Source organism: Salmo salar, chromosome 14 (assembly GCF_965601325.2).
Source record: "Salmo salar chromosome 14, fSalSal1, whole genome shotgun sequence".
In the NCBI taxonomy this organism is placed as follows: Eukaryota; Metazoa; Chordata; class Actinopteri; order Salmoniformes; family Salmonidae; genus Salmo; species Salmo salar.
The window spans coordinates 77,884,404-77,907,094 of record NC_138304.1 but is presented as its reverse complement, the minus strand read 5'-3'; the positions used below and the strand labels follow the sequence as shown (position 1 = coordinate 77,907,094).

Sequence of the window (22,691 nt, the reverse complement as noted above, 5' to 3'; positions counted from 1 at the left end):
AGCATGTCACAGTTTAGGTCACCTAGTAGCACGAGCTCAGAAGATAAATGGGGGGCAATCAATTCACATATGGTATCGAGGGCACAGCTGGGGGCAGAGGGAGGTCTATAGCAAGCGGCAACAGTGAGAGACTTGTTTCTGGAAAGGTGAATTTGTATAAGTAGAAGCTTGAATTGTTTGAGTACAGACTTGGATAGTAATACAGAACTCTGCAGGCTATCTTTGCAGTAGATTGCAACACCACCCTCTTTGGCAGTTCTATCTTGGCGGAAAATGTTATAGTTAGCGATGGAGATTTCAGGGTTTTTGGTGGTTTTCCTAAGCCAGGATTCAGACACTTCTAAGACATCCAGGTTGGCAGAGTGTGCTAAAGCAGTGAGTAAAAAAAACAAGGCTTTTACAGTTACAGAAGTCAACAAATGAGAGCACCTGGGGAGTGGGAGTGGAGCTAGGTACTGCAGGACCTGGATTAACCTCCATATCACCAGAGGAGAAGTAGGATAAGGGTACGGCTAAAGGTTATACGAACTGGCCGTCTAGCACGTTCGGAACAGAGAGTAAAAGGAGCAGGTTTCTGGGCACGATAGCATAGATTCAAGGCATAGAGTACAGACAAAGGTAGGGTAGGATGTGAGTACATTGGAGGTAAACCTAGGCATTGAGTAATGATGAGAGAGATATAGTCTCTGGAGACGTTTCAACCAGGTGATGTCATTGCATATGTAGGAGGTGGAACAACATGGTTGGTTAAGGCATATTGAGCTGGGCTAGTGGCTCTACAGTGAAATAAGACAGTAATCACTAACCAGGACAGTAATGGACGAGGCATATTGATATAAGAGAGAGACATGCGTAGCCAAGTGAACATATGGGTCCAGTGTGTGATTGGGCTGACTGGGGATACGGCGATTCAGACAGTTAGCAGGCCAATGCTAACAGTTAGTAGGCCAATGCTAACCGTTAGTAGGCCGGGGCTAAACAAGCTAGCAGTTAGCAGACCGGGGCTGGCAAGCAAGCAGTTGGCAGACCGGGGCTAGCAGTTAGCAGACCGGGGCAAGCAAGCTAGCATGCAAACGATGAGACAGCCTATAGAGAAGAGGTCAGAGACCTGGCAGTGACCTTGTTCCCTCAATGTGAACAAGACAAAGGAGATGATCGTGGACTACAGGAAAAGGAGGGCCGAACACGCCCCCATTTACATTGACGGGGCTGTAGTGGAGCGGGTCGAGAGTTTCAAGTTCCTTGGTGTCCACATCACCAACAAACTATCATGGTCCAAACACACCAACAAAGTCATGAAGAGGGCACGACAACGCCTTTTCCCCATCAGGAGACTGAAAAGATTTGGCATGCATCCCCAGATCCCACACACATCCCTGGGTCGCTCCTCTTTTCAGTTCGCTGCAGCTAGCGACCGGAACGAGCTGCAGAAAAAAACTGTCCAGTTTGAGTGTTATCTCCATCTATTCATTCAAAGACTCAATCATGGACGCTCTTACTGACAGTTGTGGCTTTTTCGCGTGATGTATTGTTCAAATCAAATCAAATTTATTTATATAACCCTTCGTACATCAGCTGATATCTCAAAGTACTGTACAGAAACCCAGCCTAAAACCCCAAACAGCAAGCAATGCATGTGAAAGAAGCACGGTGGCTAGGAAAAACTCCCTAGGAAAAACTCCCTAGAAAGGCCAAAAACCTAGGAAGAAACCTAGAGAGGAACCAGGCTATGAGGGGTGGCCAGTCCTCTTCTGGCTGTGCCGGGTGGATATTATAACAGAACATGGTCAAGATGTTAAAATGTTCATAAATGACCAGCATGGTCAAATAATAATAATCATAGTAGTTGTCGAGGGTGCAACAAGCACGTCCGGTGAACAGGTCAGGGTTCCATAGCCGCAGGCAGAACAGTTGAAACTGGAGCAGCAGCACGGCCAGGTGGACTGGGGACAGCAAGGAGTCATCATGCCAGGTAGTCCTGAGGCATGGTCCTAGGGCTCAGGTCCTCCGAGAGAAAGAAAGAGAGAAAGGGAGAATTAGAGAGCATATTTAAATTCACACAGGACACCGGATAAGACAAGAGAAATACTCCAGATGTAACAGACTGACCCTAGCCCCCCGACACATAAACTACTGCAGCATAAATACTGGAGGCTGAGACAGGAGGGATCAGGAGACACTGTGGCCCCATCCGATGAAACCCCCGGACAGGGCCAAACAGGCAGGATATAACCCCACCCACTTTGCCAAAGCACAGCCCCCACACCACTAGAGGGATGTCTCCAACCACCAACTTACCGTCCTAAGACAAGGCCGAGTATAGCCCACAAAGATCTCCGCCACGGCACAACCCAAGGGGGGGGCGCCAACCCAGACAGGAAGACCACGTCAGTGACTCAGCCCACTCAAGTGACGCACCCCTCCCATGGACGGCATGGAAGAACACCAGTACGCCAGTGACTCAGCCCCTGTAATAGGGTTAGAGGCAGAGAATCCCAGTGGAGAGCGGGGAACCGGCAAGGCAGAGACAGCAAGGGCGGTTCGTTGCTCCAGCCTTTCCGTTCACCTTCACACTCCTGGGCCAGACTATACTTAATCATAGGACCTACTGAAGAGATAAGTCTTCAGTAAAGACTTAAAGGTTGAGACTGAGTCTGCGTCTCTCACATGGGTAGGCAGACCATTCCATAAAAATTGAGCTCTATAGGAGAAAGCCCTACCTCCAGCCGTTTGCTTAGAAATTCTAGGGACAATTAGGAGGCCCGCGTCTTGTGACCGTAGCGTACGTGTAGGTATGTACGGCAGGACCAAATCGGAAAGATAGGTAGGAGCAAGCCCATGTAATGCTTTGTAGGTTAGCAGTAAAACCTTGAAATCAGCCCTTGCTCCTCCCTACACTAGCCTCCCTACACAGGAAGCCAGTGTAGGGAGGCTAGCACTGGAGTAATATGATCACATTTTTTGGTTCTAGTCAGGATTCTAGCAGCCGTATTTAGCACTAACTGAAGTTTATTTAGTGCTTTATCCGGGTAGCCAGAAAGTAGAGCATTGCAGTAGTCCGGCCTTTGTGCTGTTGTCTGTGCCCAATAATGTTTGTACCATGTATTGTGCTGCTACCATTTTGTGTTTCTACCATGTTGTTGTTGTGTTGCTACCATGATGTGTTGTCATGTGTTGCTGTCATGCTATGTTGTCTTGGGTCTCTTATGTAGTGTTGTGGTGTCTCGTCGTGATGTATGTTTTTGTTCTATATTTTTTAAAATGTTAAACCCAGCCCCCGTCCCCGCAGGAGGCCTTTTGGTAGACCGTTATTGTTAATAAGAATTTGTTCTTAACTGACTTGCTTAGTTAAATAAAAATATCCTCAAAGTTCTACAGCTGCACCATCGAGAGCATCCTGACCGGTTGCATCACCGTCTGGTATGGCAACTGCTCAGCATCCGACCGTAAGGCGGTACAGAGGGTAGTGCGTACGGCCCAGTACATCACTGGGGCCAAGTGTCCTGCCATCCAGGACCTATATACTAGGCGGTGTCAGAGGAAGGCCCCCAAAAATTGTCAAAGACTCCACTCACCCAAGTCATAGACTGTTCTCTCTGCTACCGCACGGCAAGCGGTACCGGAGCGCCAAGTCTAGGTCCAAGAGGCTTCTAAACAGATTCTACCCCCAAGCCATAAGACTGCTGAACAATAAATCAAATGGCCACCCAGACTATTTACATTGACAGCCCCCCCCTCCCCCTTTGTTTTTACACTGTTGCTAATCGCTGTTTATTATCTATGCATAGACACTTTACCCCTACCTACATGTACAAATGACCTTGACTAACCTGTACCCCCGCACATTGACTTGGTACCAGTACCCCCCTGTATATAATGTAGCCTCATTCTTCTTATTATTATTTAGTGTTACTTTTTTTCTAAGTTATGTTTTCCTTTAGTTTTTTAGTAAACATTTTCTTAACCAACAATGCAGTTTAGAAAATGTAGTTAAGGGTTGTATTTGGCGCATGTGACAAATAACATTTGATTTGAGAAGCCCTATTGAAGTCACGAGGATGGTGAAGAAGGTGCTGGATTCTTTTTCAGAATTGGCTTCGGGACAAGTCTTTGAATGTCTTGAGTGGCCCAGCCAGAGCCCGGACTTGAACCCAATCGAACATCTCTGGAGAGACCTGAAAATATCTGTGCAGCGACACTCCCCATCCAACCTGACAGAGCTTGAAACTCCCCAAATACAGGTGTGCCAAGCTTGTAGCATCATACTCAAGAAGACTCGAGGCTGTAATTGCTGCTAAAGGTGCTTCAACAAAGTACCGAGTAAAGGGTCTGAATACTTTTATAAATGTGATATTTCCACTTATTTTTTCATTTTTAATACATTGTCATCAAGGCAAAGGGTGGTTACTTTGAATAATTTCAAATATAAAATATATTTTGATTTGTTTAACACTTTTTTTGGTTACTACATGATTCCATATGTGTTATTTCATAGTTTTGATGTCTTTACTATTATTCTGCAATGTGTATATATCAAAAAATGTTTACCTTGCATTATTTAATTTATTGTCCACCTGCACAGTAGATGGCAGAATTCACATAATTATTGCGAATAGGTGCCATTCTTTGCGAAGGATTGGAAAACCTGGTCTTTGTGGTTCTGTTTGAAATTCACTGATAATTATATGTCATTCAAAAATCATGTTAAACACTATTATTGCAATTCCATGCAATTTGTGACTTGTTAAGCACATTTTTACTCCTGAACTTATAGGCTTTCCATAACAAAGGGGTTGAATACTTATTGACTCGAGACATTTCAGCTTATAATTTTTAATTAACTTGTAAAACTGTCTTAAAACATAATTCCACTTTGAAATGATGGGGTATTATGTGTAGGCCAGTGACGAGAGGCCAAGGGGTGTGAATACTTTCTGAAGGCACATTGAGCCAGAGATTGTTCTCTTGGGGGTCGCATAGGGGTTAGAAATTGGCCACTTAATGCTACTGCATCAATTCCACTGACAGCCTGAGAGAAGTAACTATATGAAGTAATTATATCATCATCTTTTTTGGGTGTTTCTGAACTAGTAGTTGTGCCTCTGAGACCTCAGGGTTCCTGCTGGAGTGTCTTTGTGGTGGAATAAACTGACAATCTCCTGAATGACATCAAAAAAGCTTTAAAATGATTAAAGAGAACCTCTGCAGGCTTCTCCCACTATCAAAGAGACCTCCACGTCGGGGTGAAAGAACGATGGAGAGGGGGGTGAGGGGACTGAGGAAGTGCTGTATCTTCAAAGGGGAAATTAATCGGAGTACAAGGAGGGTTAGTGAGCTACAGTAACTATGAGGGTTATCGCGCTACAGTAGCTACCAGGAGGGTTAGAGAGCTGACTACAAGGAGGGTTAGCTAGTTACAGTAGCTACAAGGAGGGATTGCAAGCTACAGTAGCTACAAGGAGGATTAGTGAGCTAGCGACATGGAGGGTTAGCTAGTTACAGTAGCTACAAGCACTAGCGGTTCTGGGGGGGGGGGGGGGGAGCAGTGCCCCTGTGACAACAATTTTGGACCCCCTTGTGGCCCCCCTAAATGTGGAGTATGAAATAATTTTTACATACATTTTTGCAATCGTTCTTTTTTTACATCCCTATTATTAGACAGAAAATGCAAATAAATTGTTGAATGATTATGAACATGGTCTTTTGCCTGCTAATGAGTGAAGAAAACGATATGACAACAATAACGTCTAATGTAACCTGCCCCTCTAACAGTACAACTGGCCCCAGCTTGGCTCCCCCAGTTGAAATGGTCTAGAACCGCCACTGGCTACAAGGAGGGTTACCCTTACAAAACAAATGCAGTCAGAGTGCAGTATAACTGCAGTATGCTGTAATTACTGCTATCTTTTTTTGTAAGGGTAACACGCTACAGTAGCTACAAGGATGGTTAGAGAGCTAACTACAAGGAGGGTTAGCTAGTTCAAATCAAATCCAATTTTATCCAATGTCATTGCGGGTGTAGCGAAATGCTTGTGCTTCTAGCAGACAGTGCAGCAATATCCAACAAGTAATATCTAACAAGTAATATCTAACAAATTACACAGCATATACCCAATACACACAAATCTAAGTAGGAATGAATTAAGACTACATACATATATGGACGAGCGATGTCAGAGCGGAATGGACTATGATACAGTATATACATATGAGATGAGCAATGCAAGATATGTAAACATTATTAAGTAACTAAGATACTATAGAATACAGTATATACATATGAGATGAGTAATGCCAGATATGTAAACATTATTAAAGTGACTAGTGTTCCATTCCTTAAAGTGGCCAGTGATTTCTAGTCTATGCCTACAGGCTGCAGCCTCTAATGTGCTAGTGATGACTGTTTAACAGTCTGGCCTTGAGATAGATGCTGTTTTTTAATCTCTCGGTCCCAGCTTTGATGCACCTGTACTGACCTCGCCTTCTGGATGATAGCGGGGTGAACAGGCAGTGGCTCGGGTGGTTGATGTTCTTGAGGATCTTTTTGACCTTCCTGTGACATCGGGTGCTGTAGGTGTCCTGGAGGGTGGGTAGTTTGCCTCCGGTAATGCGTTGGGCAGACCGCACCACACTCTGGAGAGCCTTGCGGTTGCGGGCGTTGCCGTTGCCATACCAGGCGGTGATACAGCCCGACAGGATGCTTTGAATTGTGCATCTGTAAAAGTTTGAGGGTTTTAGTTGACAAGCCAAATTTCTTTAGCCTCCTGAGGTTGATGAGGCTCTGTTGCACCTTCTCCACCACACTGTCTGTGTGGGTGGTCCATTTCAGTTTGTCAGTGATGTCTATGCCCAGGAACTTGAAGCTTTCCACCTTCTCCACTGCAGTCTTGTCAATGTAGATAGGAGGGTGCACCCTCTGCTGTTTCCTGAAGTCCACAATCATCTCCTTTGTTTTGTTGAGTGAGAGGTTGTTTTCCAGGCACCACACTCCCAGAGCCCTCACCTCCTCCCTGTAGGCTGTCTCATCATCGTTGGTAATCAAGCCTACTACTGTTGTGTAGTTTGCAAACTTGATGATTGCGTTGGAGGCGTGCTTGGCCACGCTGTCGTGGGTGAACGGGGAGTACAGGAAGGGGCTGAGCATGTACCCTTGTAGGGCCCCAGTGTTGAGGATCAGCGGAGTGACGGTGATGTTTCCCACCACCTGGGGGCGACCCGTCGGGAAGTCCAGGACCCAGTTGCACAGGGCGGGGTTCAGACCCAGGGCCTCGAGCTTAATGATGAGCTTGGAGGGTACTATGGTGTTGAATGCTGAGCTATAGTCGATAAACAGTATTCTTACATAGGTATTCCTCTTGTCCAGATGGGATAGGGCAGAGTGATGGCAATTGCATCGTCTGTGGATCTATTGTGGCGGTAAGCAAATTGAAGTGGGTCTAGGGTGTCAGATAGGGTGGAGGTGATCTGATCCTTGACTAGTTTCTCAAAGCACTTCATGATGACAGAGGTGAGTGCTACGGGGCGATAGTCATTTAGTTCAGTTACCTTTGCATTCTTGGGTACAGGAACAATGGTGACCATCTTGAAGCATGTGGGGACAACAGACTGGGATAGGGAGCGATTGAATATGTCTGTGAACACACCAGCCAGCTGGTCTGCACATGCTCTGAGGACGCGGCTAGGGATGCCGTCTGGGCTGGCAGCCTTGCGAGGGTTAACACGTTTAAATGTTTTACTCACGTCGGCCACGGAGAAGGAGAGCCCACAGTCCTTGGTAGCGGGCTGCGTTGGTGGCACTGTGTTATCCTCAAAGCGTGCGAAGAATGTGTTTAGCCAATCCGGATGAAAGACATCGGTCTCTGTGGGGAAGGTTTTGAGGGAAACGTTTACATACAGTAGTATGATTTGATATGTTTTCTTATTTTTCTTACAATTTATATCCTGTTTTAGCATATAAAAAATGCTTGGAAAGATCAGAGGTTGGACCTAAGCAAGTGTTTAAATACTTCCCTACACATATACATCCATGATTGTCTGTAGTCCCTAGTTACAGTAGCTATATGGATGGTTAGAGAGCCTGCTACATGGAGGGTTAGCTACAGTACAAAGAGGGATAGCGTTAGCGAGCTAACTACCCAAACCAAGACCTTCCCTTGTTTTCTGTGTGTTCCCATCTCGATGTTTGGACTCTTACAAAAAAAGATTGCCATTTTGTAATTGCTGTAAAAGTGCAGTAACTGCAGTCGACTGGTATTTTGGACGCAGCAATTGCAGAATAACTGCAGTGTACGGCAGTTGAACTGCAGTTATACTGCACTCTAACTTCAGTTACACTTCAAAAATGACTGCAGTAAAAGAAAACGGTGCAGTTATACTGCACTCTGACTGCGATCTTTTTTCGTAAGGGGGGGGGGGGGGGGGGGGTGGTGAAGGAGAGTTGTGTAGTCCCATGCTGTAGGTGTGTAGGTTATGCTGTGGGCTGTATTTTCATGTGTTATTGTTAAGCAGAACAATATTGTGACTAAACACTTTAGTGAAATCCAGATCAACTATCTTCATTAGCCAGAGCTAATAACCTTTTTTGAATGGAGTCCACCCACCATCCTCTTCCATTTAGCTAATATCCATTAACAGCAGGCTTCTGATGGCACAGATCTTCCCACTATGGCTGCAAATGAAACGAATTAAATTAAATCCCCAGAACACTTTCTTTATTGAGATGTAGATTCAGAATCAGTTTATCATGATGTGATGTTTCAGCAATAAGCTAAACTCATGAACAACTAGACCAGCAGGATAAAAATCTACTACAGTTGAAGTTGGAAGTTCACATACACTAAGGTTTGAGTCATTAAAACTTGTTTTTCAACCACTCCACAAATTTCTTGTTTTAACAGACTATCGTTTTGGCAAGTCGGTTAGGACATCTACTTTGTGCATAACACAAGTAATTTTTCCAACAATTGTTTACAGACAGATTATTTCACTCATAATTCACTGTATCACAATTCCAGTGGGTCAGAAGTTTACATAAACTAAGTTGACTGTGCCTTTAAACAGCTTGGAAAATTCCAGAAAAGTGTGCCATGGCTTTAGAAGCTTCTGATAGGTTAATTGACATCATTTGAGTCAATTGGAGGTGTATCTGTGGATGTATTTTAAGGCCTACCTTCAAACTCAGTGCCTCTTTACTTGACATCATGGGAAAATCAAAAGAAATCAGCCAAGACCTCAGAAAGAAATTGGAGACCTCCACAAGTCTGGTTCATCCTTGGGAGAAATTTCCAAACGCCTGAAGGTACCACGTTCATCTGTACAAACAATAGTGCGCAAGTATAAAAACCATAGGACAAAGCAGCCGTCAACCCGCTCAGGAAGGAGACACGTTCTGTCTCCTAGAGATGAACGTACTTTGGTGCTAAAAGTGCAAATCAATCCCAGAACAGCAAAGGACCTTGTGAAGGTGCTGGAGAAACAGGTACAAAAGTATCTATATCCACAGTAAAACGAGTCCTATATCGACATAACCTGAAAGGCCACTCAGCAAGGAAGAAGCCACAGCTCCAAAACCGCCATTTAAAAAAAGCCAGACTACGGTTTGCAACTGCACATGGGGACAAAGATCATACTTTTTGGAGAAATGTTCTCTGGTCTGATGAAACAAAAATAGAACTGTTTGGCCATAATGACCATTGTTATGTTTGGAGGAAAAAGGGGGAGGCTTGCAAGCTGAAGAACATCATCCCAACCGTGAGGCACGGGGGTGGCAGCATCATGTTGTGGGGGTGCTTTGCTGCAGGAGGGACTGGTGCACTTCACAAAATAGATGGCATCATGAGAAGGAAAATTAAGTGGATATATTGAAGCAACATCTCAAGACATCAATCAGGAAGTTAAAGCTTGGTTGCAAATGGGTCTTCCAAATGGATAATGACCCCAAGCATACTTCCAAAGTTGTGGCAAAATGGCTTAAGGACAACAAAGTCAAGGTATTGGAGTGGCCATCACAAAGCCCTGACCTCAATCGTATAGACAATTTGTGGGCAGAACTGAAAAAGTGTGTGCGGCAAGGAGGCCTATAAACCTGATTCAGTTACACCAGCGCTGTCAGGAGGAATGGGCCAAAATTCACCCAACTTATTGTGGGAAGCTTGTGGAAGGCTACCCGAAACGTTTATCCCTAGTTAAAAAATGTAAAGGCAATGCTACCAAATACTAATTGAGTGTATATAAACTTCTGACCCACTGGGAATGTGATGAAATAAATAAAAGCTGAAATAAATCATTCTCTCTACTATTATTCTGACATTTCACATTCTTAAAATAAAGTGGTGATCCTAACTGACCTAAGACAGGGGATTTTTACGAGGATTAAATGTCAGGAATTGTGAAAAACTGAGTTGAAATATATTTGGCTAAGGTGTATGTAAACTTCTGACTTCAACTGTACATTTGTAGTCTTACACTAAGAGCTGGCATCCTCAACCATGTTAAATGTTACATTCTGTTCAGGAATTTAGCTTGTTCCTCCGTCCAGAGGACAGGCTTGTCTCACCTGCTCAGAGATGTTCCGACAACCCTTGTCTTCCTGACTCCAGTTAGGCTCTAACTTTCACATCCCTTTGCCTCTGTGCAGGTGTGGATCCATTGAAACAGAAACAATGTTGTGGTTTGTGTAAAAGCGTCAGAGGACAAATCCAAGGTGATGATGGTGATTTTAAAGCACTTAGCTTGACCGTTCTAATACTGCTCTGAGAGTGATTCGGGGCCACATAACAGCTGCATGCATACACACACACACACACACAGTTTTATGGGTCTGCTTATTGTCTCTATCTGGATGAATAGAGGATTTAAAAACGGTGTGTGTCCTCTATGTAATGTGTCCCCAGAGTTATCTCCTCAGAGAGTAGAATTGGGATGTCAATTTCATCAATGTCAAAATGGCTTATTTCTCCCCCTGTAATGTCTGTGGAAATGTAGGACTTGTTATATCCATTTTCATCTCTCTGATAAATAACTGGGGAGATCTCTGGCTGATTTAATGGAGAGCTGAGCTTTCAGGTTACCATCTTTACAGGTGAAAAAGAACAAGGGGAAATTACTTTAAATCTTTAAATTGTTCTGCCTTGAATTGTTGCTTTTCTGTTCGTAAATGGAATACTAATAACTCATATTCTTTACTCTGAATCCTCCTCATGAGACTTTGGGATACTTTAGTCTTGAATTAATACAATTATTGCTTGTTCCCTCCCTCTGTCTCCTCTCTTGCATACAGTATACAGTGCCGTGAAGAAAAATTATTTTCCCCCTTTCAGATTTTATATTTATGCATATTTTTGATACTGAATGTTATCGGATCTTCAACCAAAACCTAATATTAGATAAAAGGAACCTGCGTGAACAAATGACACAACAATTACATACTTATTTAATTAAAAAAGTTATGCAACACTAATGCCCCTGTGTGAAAAAGTAATTGCCCCCTTACACTCAACTGGTTGTGCCACCTTTTAGCTGCAATGACTCCAACCAAACGCTCCCTGTAGTTGTTGATCAGTCTCTCACTTCACTGTGAAGGAATTTTGGCCCACTCTTCCATGCAGAACTGCTTTAACTCAGCGACATTTGTTGGTTTTCAAACATGAACTGCTCGTTTCAAGTCCTTCTACATCTCAATTGGGATTAGGTCTGGACTTTGACTAGGCAATTCCAAAACTTCAAATGTATTGCTTTTTAGCCATTTTCATGTAAACTTGATTGTATGTTTTGGATCATTGTCTTGCTGCATGATCCAGCTGCACTTCAGCTTCAGCTCAGACGGATGGCCTGACATTCTCCTGTAGAATTCTCTGATACGAAATTGATTGAATACATTTTCTTTCTCACCCATCTACACACAATACCCCATAATGACAAAGTGAAAACATGTTTTACTTTTTTTTTGCAAATGTATTGAAAATGAAATACCGACATATTTAAATTAAGTATTCACACCCCCGAGCTAATACTTTGTAGAAATCCTTTTGGCAGCAATTACAGCTGAGTCTTTCTTGGTAAGTCTCTAAGAGTTTTCCACACCTGGATTGTGCAACATTTGCCCATTTTATTCTTTAAAAATTATTCAAACTCTGTCCAATTGGTTGTTGATCGTTGCTAGACAACCATTTTCAGGTCTTGCCATAGATTTTCAAGTAGATTTAAGTCAAAACTGTAACTCTGCCAACATTCACTGTCTTCTTGGTAAGCAACTCCAGTGTAGATTTGGCCTTGTGTTTTAGGTTATTGTCTTGCTGAAAGGGGAATTAATCTCCCAGTGTCTGGTGGAGGGCAGACTGAACCAGGTTCTCCTCTAGGATTTTGTCTGTGCTGAGCTCCATTCCCTTTCTTTGTTATCCTAAAAAACTCCCCAGTCTTTAACGATTTACAAGCATAACCAAAACATGATGCCATCACCACTATGCTTGAAAATATGGATAGTGGTGCTCAGTAATGTGTTGTGTTGTATTTGCCCCAAACATAACACTTTGTATTCAGGACAAAAAGTTATTTGCTTTGCCATATTTTTTGCAGTATTACTTTAGTGCCTTTTTGCAAACAGGATGCATGTTTTGGAATAGTTTTATTCTATTCAGGTTTCCTTCTATTCACTCTGTCATTTAGCTTAGTATTGTGGAGTAACTACAATGTTGTTGATCCATCCTCAGTTTTCCACAGCCATTAAACTATGTAACTGTTTTAAAGTCACCGTTGGCCTCATGGTGAAATCCCTGAGATGTTTCCTTCCTCTCAGGCAACTGAGTTAGGAAGGATGCCTGTATCTTTGTAGTGACTGGGTGTATGGTTACACCATCCAAATATTATTTTGTTTGTTTACCTTATCAATAGGTGCCCTTCTTTGTGAGGCATTGCAAAACCTCCCTGGTCTTTGTGGTTGAGTCATTATTTACCTTACAGATAATTGTATGTGTGGGGTACAGAGACAAAGTAGTCATTCAAAAATCATGTTAAACCCTATTATTGCACACAGAGTGAGTCCATGCAAGTTATGTGACTTGTTAAGCACATTTTTAATCGTGAAGTTAATTATGCTTGCTATAACAAATGAGTTGAATTCTTACTGATTCAAGACAGTTCAGCTTTTCATTTATTAATTTGTAAAAATGACGACAACAAAAAACATGGAGTATTGTGTGTAGGCCAGTGACAAAATATCAATTTAATCCATTTTCAATTCAGGCTGTAACACAACAAAATGTGGGAAAGTCTAGGGATGTGAATACTTTCTGAAGGCTCTGTATATGACCAGGTGTGTCAGCCCACAGTCTACATGTACTACCAAGTGTCAGCCCACAGTCTACATGTACTACCAAGTGTCAGCCTACATGTACTACCAAGTGTCAGCCTACAGTCTACATGTACTACCAAGTGTCAGCCTACATGTACTACCAAGTGTCAGCCTACAGTCTACATGTACTACCAAGTGTCAGCCTACAGTCTACATGTACTACCAAGTGTCAGCCTACAGTCTACATGTACTACCAAGTATCGGCCTACAGTCTACATGTACTATCAAGTGTCAGTCCACAGTCTACATGTACTACCAAGTGTCAGTCCACAGTCTACATGTACTACCAAGTGTCAGCCTACAGTCTACATGTACTACCAAGTGTCAGCCTACCTTCTACATGTACTACCAAGTGTCAGCCTACCTTCTACATGTACTACCAAGTGTCAGCCCACAGTCTACATGTACTACCAAGTGTCGGCCTACAGTCTACGTGTACTACCAAGTGTCGGCCTACAGTCTACATGTACTACCAAGTATCAGCCTACAGTCTACATGTACTACCAAGTGTCAGCCTACAGTCTACATGTACTACCAAGTGTCAGCCTACAGTCTACGTGTACTACCAAGTGTCAGCCTACAGTCTACGTGTACTACCAAGTGTCGGCCTACAGTCTACGTGTACTACCAAGTGTCGGCCTACTGTCTACGTGTACTACCAACTGTCGGCCTACAGTCTACATGTACTACCAAGTGTCGGCCTACAGTCTACATGTACTACCAACTGTCAGTCCACAGTCTACATGTACTACCAAGTGTCAGCCTACAGTCTACATGTACTACCAAGTGTCAGCCTACAGTCTGAAATTGAGCGAACAGTGTAACATTTTTGCAATAAGGGAAATGACAGAGCGATTTCCACTAGATACCACTGCCACATTCAAAACAGCTTTCCCATTTTGAAATGTCAACATATTTTAAACAAGGTTTCTCTGTTGCACTTGTACCTTTAAAACAACGTCAGATCTTCAATATTATATCCAGTATCAGAAAAAATAACAATAGGCTGGGCAGCACCACCTAGTGGAGAATTGATCTATCTACATCTACTTTGGTCTCCCATCCAGGGTTTTAACCAAGCCCAGCCCTGCTTAGATATGATTTTGTCACTGACTGTGCTATCATGAGAATAACTAATGAGATCCCCACTTAAAACTAAATAGATTCACTGTTGCTATCCAAGTCATTCCAAAGGGTAGGTTTAACAGAGCAAATGAATTGTAACCATACTTAATACATCATATATCATCAATTATAACATTTTGAAGGAGTTTGTCTACAAATTAATAATTAATATGTTGGAGTCACATCTACAGCTTAACCAAAAATAGTTAAAGAATAGGACTAAATCAAATTAAACATTATTGAAAGTGTATTTAAAGTTTGGTTTGATTTAGTCCTATTCTTTAACTTAGATTTTTTGTTTAAATGGAGACGTGAATCACTTTTGAAAAACAATATATAGCCGATTAACTTGTCGTCAAGTTAACAAAAGATATGTTGGATTCATGTCTGCAACTCAACCAAAAATGAAAATTAAAGAATGGGATTAAGCCAGTGGTACAGATGGAACTATCCAAGCAGTAGATACATTTCCTTTAAATGTTGATATTTGCATTGTCAACCAAACACAATTCAATATTACTTTTATAACACAGTAAATAGCCTAAAGGTAATCAACTTACATACGAATGTAACACTCAACCTTAAAATGAGTAACGCATCCATGGCCACATTGAGGTTACTGTAACTTTAAATTCCTTCTTATGTAATCCTATAAAGGTGCATCTTCAAGGTAGCATGCATAGGTCGTCTTAGGTCTGTGGAGATCTTCACAATTGCTTTTATAATCTGCGCAAAATCTCGAATGGCATTAATCACTTGCACCATATTCTTTTTAATGTAATCTCAAATGCAATCCAGGTCATTTGGTTCTGCTATTAAATGAAGCAAAGTGTTAACACATTCATCTGTTGTTTAAATAAACAAAATATCTGACATTGCATTCCCATTTAAACTTTGCTGTGCTTTTAAATGGTTGAAAGCATATGTGATAACACATTGGAAATTCAACTAACTTTTAGCTTACTTTTTTGAGTGGGTGAATATAGGCTGTAGTCATTGATCGTCTCCACCAAATATTACCCAATTATCCGTTGGATTGATGTGGTGTACCCAGAGGGATTCCACTCAGTCTAACATTAAAACAAACAGGAAAAGGTTGAGCTGATTGGAAAAGGTCAATTAATTGGAATTACATGTGACAATGACTTGACATTTTAGGATCCTAGATACAGTATATATACACAACATAAATACATTCCTAAACATGAGTGATTACTACTCCTTCACATAGAGAATGTACCACAGCTCTTATTTAAAACAGAAGGTGGAGAATCTAGACCAAATAAATGTGTGTTCTCAGATGGGGAAGTCTTGAAATTCAAAAATGGCTGCCATGTTCATAGCTGCTATATTAACACTCGTCTCCTCACCCCACTTTAAACCTGCAACATTTTCTCTCCGCCAACAAGAGGGGTGTGAACAGATTGTTTCATGAACAGTGCTTGTGCCCATAGAAATAGACGTGGCGCACGCAGGGGGGCCTGAGTGGAAAAAGTTTGGTTAACACGCTACATGGCTGCTGCACGCCTGTTTGGAGCTCTGATATGGTCAGAGTAGCATGTTTGCTGAATCGGATAATTGTGTGTTTTTAATTTGATCCACTGTAGCCGTGTCTGTGTATCACAGAGCACTGTAGGGCATGGGGAAGGGGGACAGGGGTCTGCGGTGAGGTAGCCTACTCAACTAGAAAGATTCCCAGCAAAGGACAACGTTACTACAACAACAACAGGCCAAATTGTAAATATGTTTTACACGTGTGCACACGCACACTTCCCACTGGGCAAAAACTGGTTGAATCAACATTGTTTCCATGTCATTTTAACAAACAAAAAACAACGATGTGATGACGTTGAATCAACGTGGAAAACTGATTGGATTTACCAAAGTCATCAACTCAAGGGAATTTTTTTATTTATTTTTACCCAACTTTTAACCTAAATCCAATGTCATGGTGGCATCTTTTGTTAACGTCATGTTGAATTCACGTTAGTTGATAACTCAACCAGACGTCTGTGCCAGTGGGTTTATTGTTGTGCTCTGTGAATAACCAAGCATAGTGACGTGGTTGCATGTTGTCTGAATTAGTAAACATGGAAGAACGGTTTATGTTCCTCTGGTTGATATATTTGTGAATGTTTATTTCTGTTCTGCCTTCTAAGCCTTTCAGATACACAGCTTTGCTTTGATTAAATGATATTTACTAGAATACTGAGAATCTAAATTGTCCCCCAGCTCTGTTCTTACGCTCCCTCACTATGCCATGTATGTTTCCAAGGATACACTGGATTGGTTTTTAAGCACCTCTTGCATCTTATTCACAAGTGATGATTCTCTAACAGGTTAGAGCTCAACAGCTGCTCAAAGACACATGTTCCCTAATAACATTTAAGGAGTAATTGGGTAGAATGTATAATGAAACGGAAGGAAACTAGAGGGAAGTCACAAAAAGTTGGCAAAAGTAATTAAGACATTATTTTATGCTCACTTGTTCTTAAACATGTTGATGAAGCGTAGCTAGGGTTCCCAGAGTGAGAGTGCAATGAAAGGAGAGACCAACAGCTTGGGTTATTTATTTATACAAATAAATAATAATAGATGGCTTTACGCCCCCTTTCTCACAGTTCTCCTTCTGGGCCTGTTTTCATAATCACATGTAATTACAGTTATATAATATTTATGGACCAATTTAGAGCAGATGGAAAATGTATTACGCTACAGGAAGTAAGGATATTTCAGCATGTCAGAAGTAAATGAAAGTCTAATATATTTATAATGTATATTTATATGTATAATATATTTATAATCATAGTTGGCTTTAGCTTTGTCCCTGCTGATCCCAGGAAGGAAATAATTTTCACTTAATGGAGAGAGAGAGATTACTGGTGTGGATGGACACCAGTAATTTATATCTTGGGTACAAAGATTCTGTACGTATGACCAGATATTGCTACCAGGGTGGTTTGTCTAAAAGAGTTGTACATTGTACTGTATAGCCCAACTGACTTGTCAATTAAAGGAAGGGAATAATGTTTCCTCAGTCAGTGTTCAACCTCAATGAATCGTCAAAGCCTCTCCTCTTACCTTTATAAATCATGTAAAGTACTGCCGACAGACTGCCTGTCTATTTTATAATACAAAGGAAGACAAATTGACATCTCCCTCTGGCTGTTTGATCAAAGACTCTGATCTCTTTTCCTGTTGATCCCAATCAACTAACAGGGACATTCAGATTGTTTTGTGTGCTGCTCTGTACAAAACCCTCTCCAGCTCTCCCTCTCCAGCCCCCCCACGCTGGTGTAGAGGAGTCTGGCACCCTCCCTCTCCTCTTCTCCCCAGCACCCCCACGCTGGTGTAGAGGAGGTGGCTCTTGAACTGGTCCTTTGAGCCAGATAGGAACAACTGACTTGTGTGATTTAGGAGACAGTTGTCCATAGTGTTTTATAATAGTGAATGTGTTGTCCTTTCCTAACAATGTCTTGCATTATAATTGTTGCTCACCTTAACACTTTTACCCCATAACTTTTTCAACAACACTTTTTTCTTCTCTCTCCTCCACTGTGTTTTTCTTAACACGGTTTCCTCTGTCTTCCAGGGTGAGTGTTCTCAGAGGTGCTACAATATCTTTGTCCTGGAGACGGTGTGTGTGGCCTGGTTCTCTCTGGAGTTCCTGCTGCGCTTCATCCAGACGCCGAGCAAGTGTGTGTTCCTGAAGACGCCCCTCAACATCATCGACGTGGTGGCCATCCTGCCCTACTACATTACCTTGATCGTAGACTCTCTGTCTGAGGGAGGGGAGAAGCCCAGCGGCGGGAACAACTACCTGGAGAAGGTGGGCCTGGTGCTGCGGATACTCCGGGCCCTGAGGATCTTCTACGTGATGCGTCTGGCGCGCCACTCCCTGGGGCTGCAGACCTTAGGCCTGACGGTTCGACGCTGCACCCGCGAGTTCGGTCTGCTCCTCCTTTTCCTGTGTGTTGCCATGGCACTTTTCTCCCCTCTGGTGTTCCTGGCGGAGAGCGAGATGGGCGCCAAGTATGACTTCACCAGCATCCCTGGCACCTACTGGTGGGCGGTGATCTCCATGACAACGGTGGGGTACGGGGACATGGTGCCGCGGAGCATCCCGGGTCAGGTGGTGGCGCTCAGCAGCATCCTCAGTGGGATCCTCCTGATGGCGTTCCCCGTCACCTCCATCTTCCACACGTTCTCTCGGGCCTACCTGGAGCTGAAGGAGGAGCAGAACAGAACGCTGAGACAGAAACCAGACTTCCAGGACTCCACCAAGTCTCAGAACAGCGAGGACTCGGCCGAGACCGACAGTTATCATGGCATCACTGAGGCCGCCGCCTCAGCATTACGCAAGAAGTCCATCGCCATTGCGTCACAGAGGAGGGCCATGCAGACTCAAGACTGAGTGTGTGTGTGTGCAATGTGAGAGCCTGAGGTTGTGCAGTGCTCTGTGAGAAACGACTACTAAAGCTAGAGGACTCTAAACAGGGATTGGATGTTTTTCTCGAGCTTAAGAAGAATAGGAGCTCCGGCGTTTGTGATCCTCATAGCTCTGTCCATCAGACGTCAATAGAGTTTCTAAGATTTTATAAGACAGCTGCAAAAGTATTTTTGCTGACATTATTGGTGAAGAGCTGACCAGAAGATAAAAAGACAAGTTCTCTGTGGTCAAAGGACATTTCACCCAGGAGTATAGAAGCCCTACAACACAGGAGAATAGCCCTGCAACACAGCATGGGGAGAAAGCTTCTCTCTCACAAATATTCAGTATGGTAAAGATATTATTTTAGTGGAAAAACACCTTTGATTAAAATATTATAATGTTGGTATATATTTAGGATAAGAAAGATTGCAATAAGATAAGTGCAATAAGAAAGATTGACGATTAACACATTTTACAGATTTCTGAATGCTTAGTTTGCTTCTATCTAGACTCGGGATCTGCATATTTTAATAAATGTAAGGAAACTATGACCTCGGCTGATGTAATGTTTCTACACAACTTTATTGAATGAATTTCAACCCATGATTCTGTTAGGTTTCCCCCCAGTTGCACATCTCTGACTAATAAATGGTTCTGCTTTCAGGCATGGTTACATGACACGCAAGAGTCATTGGAAGTAGGCATCTTCTGCATAGGGCAGTTTTGTTAGCTATCTAGCATGCACCAAACCCCCGTGTGTGTGTGTAAGCGGAACTTGGGAAGTGTAGCGGAAGTGGTTTCATTGGATGGAGGCACCCATTTACTGTACGAAACTGCTACGGTAAATGTATATTTTTGCTCGCTGGTGAAAGATAAGGGCCATATGTTTTGAAAGCTGTGTCGCAAGCGATGATTATTGACGTTTCTAAACGTTAAAACACAGCGTCGGAATTGTAGTTCACATGAGCCAGTCGTGGGCAAAGCTAATGGCTGGAAACTGTAGGGAGAAGGCAGAATGCCTTCAAGAGTTTAAGAGCTAGGCGTTACCATCCCGTGTTGGTGGGCAAACGTTAAATCAAAACACAACGCTCAAATAGCCAATGGATCTAGGGATGTAACCACTTCCCTATGTCTCTCAAATCTCAGTTTTGGAAGATACTGACTTTATGAAAAATGATGCTCTCTATGCACTCTATAAACTCAGCAAAAAAAGAAACGTCCCTTTTTCAGGACCCTGTCTTTCAAAGATAATTCGTAAAAATCCAAATACACAGATCTTCATTGTAAAAGGTTTAAACACTGTTTCCCATGCTTGTTCAATGAACCATAAACAATTAATGAACATGCACCTGTGGAACGGTCGTTAAGACACTAACAGCTTACAGACGGTAGGCAATTAAGGTCACAGTTATGAAAACTTACCACACTAAAGAGGCCTTTCTACTGACTCTGAAAAACACCAAAAGAATGATGCCCAGAGTCCCTGCTCATCTGCAAGGAGGCATGAGGATTGCAGATGTGGCCAGGGCAAAAAATTGCAATGTCTGTACTGTGAGACGCCTAAGACAGCGCTACAGGGAGCCAGGACGGATAGCTGATCGTCTTCGCAGTGGCAGACCACTTGTAGCAACACCTGCACAGGATCGGTACATCCGAACATCACACTTGCGGGACAGGTACAGGATGGCAACAACAACTGCCCGAGTTACACCAGGAACCCACAATCCCTACATCAGTGCTCAGACTTTCCGCAATAGGCTGAGAGAGGCTGGACTGAGGGCTTGTAGGCCTGTTGTAAGGCAGATCCTCACCAGACATCACCGGCAACAACGTCGCCTATGGGTACAAACCCACCGTTGCTGGACCTGACAGGACTGGCAAAAAGTGCTCTTCACTAACAAGTCGCGGTTTTGTCTCACATGGGGTGATGGTCGGATTCGTGTTTATTGTCGAAGGAATGAGCGATACACCAAGGCCTGTACTCTGGAGAGGGATCGATTTGGAGGTGGAAGGTCCATCATGGTCTGGGGCGGTGTGTCACAGCATCATCGGACTGAGCTTGTTGTCATTGCAGGCAATCTCAACGCTGTGCGTTACAGGGAAGACATCCTCCTCCCTCATGTGGTACCCTTCCTGCAGGCACATCCTGACATGACTCTCCAGCATGACAATGCCATCACCCATACTGCTCGTTCTGTGCGTGATTTCCTGCAAGACAGGAATGTCAGTGTTCTGCCATGGCCAGCGCAGAGCCCGGATCTCAATCCCATTGAGCATGTCTGGGACCTGTTGGATAGGAGGGTGAGGGCTAGGGCCATTCCCCTCAGAAATGTCCGGGAACTTGCAGGTGCCTTGGTGGAAGAGTGGGGTAACATCTCACAGCAAGAACTGGCAAATCTGGTGCAGTCCATGAGGAGGAGATGCACTGCAGTACTTAATGCAGCTGGTGGCCACACCAGATACTGACTTACTTTTGATTTTGACCCCCCCCCCCTTTGTTCAGGGACACATTATTCCATTTATATTAGTCACGTCTGTGGAACTTGTTCAGTTTATGTCTCAGTTGTTGAATCTTGTTATGTTCATACAAATATTTACACGTTAAGTTTGCTGAAAATAAATGCAGTTGACAGTGAGAGGACGTTTCTTTCTTTGCTGAGTTTAGTACATTTTTTCACTAGAATCAATGTCTGACTAATAATGATGCAACAGGCCGTTTTCAACCAGCGAAGTTAGTGGAGTTCAGCTGCCCTTCAGTATGTTGGCTAAGGTTGGAAAACAAAAGGTGCATTGTGATTCGAACTGGCAAACTTGTGTTTAATGCCCTCCAACCTGCCTCCCTTCGAGACATTCCATTATTTGACTCTCACCTGCAAACTCCACAAACTGACCTGTCACTAAGCTTTGCCCACAACTTTCATCCAACCAATCAATTCGTCCCCGACTACCTCCGGAAGTGGTCAGGAAGATGATCAGTTATAATCGTCTACACCCATCTAAAAATGTGGGCAAAATCTGAATGTGGACAGGCTCAGGACAATGGACGCATATGTTCGCAACAAGTAAACAGGGCTCAGTTAAGAAACACAGACCTCAAGAATTAAAAAGCAATACATTCTCACTGGGCACAAGCTGGTTGAATCAACATTGTTTCAACATAATTTTGACAACGTATTGTGATGTGGAATCTTTATTTAACTAGGCTAGTCAGTTAAGAACAAATTATTATTTACAATGACGGCCTAGGAACAGTGGGCTAACTGCCTTGTTTAGGGGCAGAACGACAGATTTGTACCTTGTCAGCTCTGGGATTCGATCTAGCAACCTTTCAGTTACTGGCCCAACATGGAAAATACAAAACTGTTGTTTTGAGGGTGACATTTCAACCACAGGATTATTTCATGGAAACCAAATTTCAGACAAATCTTGAATTTGTACTTTTGAAACAATGCCACATTTTCAAAGTTAGTGCATTCGGAAAGTATCAGACCCCTTTTTCCACATTAGGCATATTCAAAAATGTATTAAATAGTTTGTTTTGCTCATCAATTTACACACAATACCCAATAATGACAAAGCAAAAACAGGTTTAGACATTTTTGCAAGTTTTATTAAAAATAAAAAACGAATCACATTTACATAAGTATTCAGACCCTTTACTCAGTACTTTGTTGAAGCACTTTTGGCAGCAATTACAGCCTTGAGTCTTCTTGGGTATGACGCTACAAGCTTGGCATACCAGTATTTGGGGAGTTTCTCCCATTCCTCTCTGCAGATCCTCTCAAG

The 22,691-nt window shown here is 42.9% G+C and overlaps 1 protein-coding gene across 1 annotated transcript in view; it reads left to right on the top strand.

Moving 5' to 3' along the window:
• The window catches only part of kcng2 (potassium voltage-gated channel, subfamily G, member 2), a 33,102-nt gene extending 13,524 nt beyond the window's left edge, over positions 1-19,578 (top strand). Inside the window, exon 4 of the mRNA XM_014142320.3 lies at positions 18,066-19,578. Within this exon, the coding sequence (XP_013997795.1) occupies positions 18,066-18,887 (822 nt within the window). The 3' untranslated portion in view covers positions 18,888-19,578. The remainder of the gene's footprint in view (positions 1-18,065) is intronic.
• Positions 19,579-22,691: the final 3,113 nt, after the last annotated feature.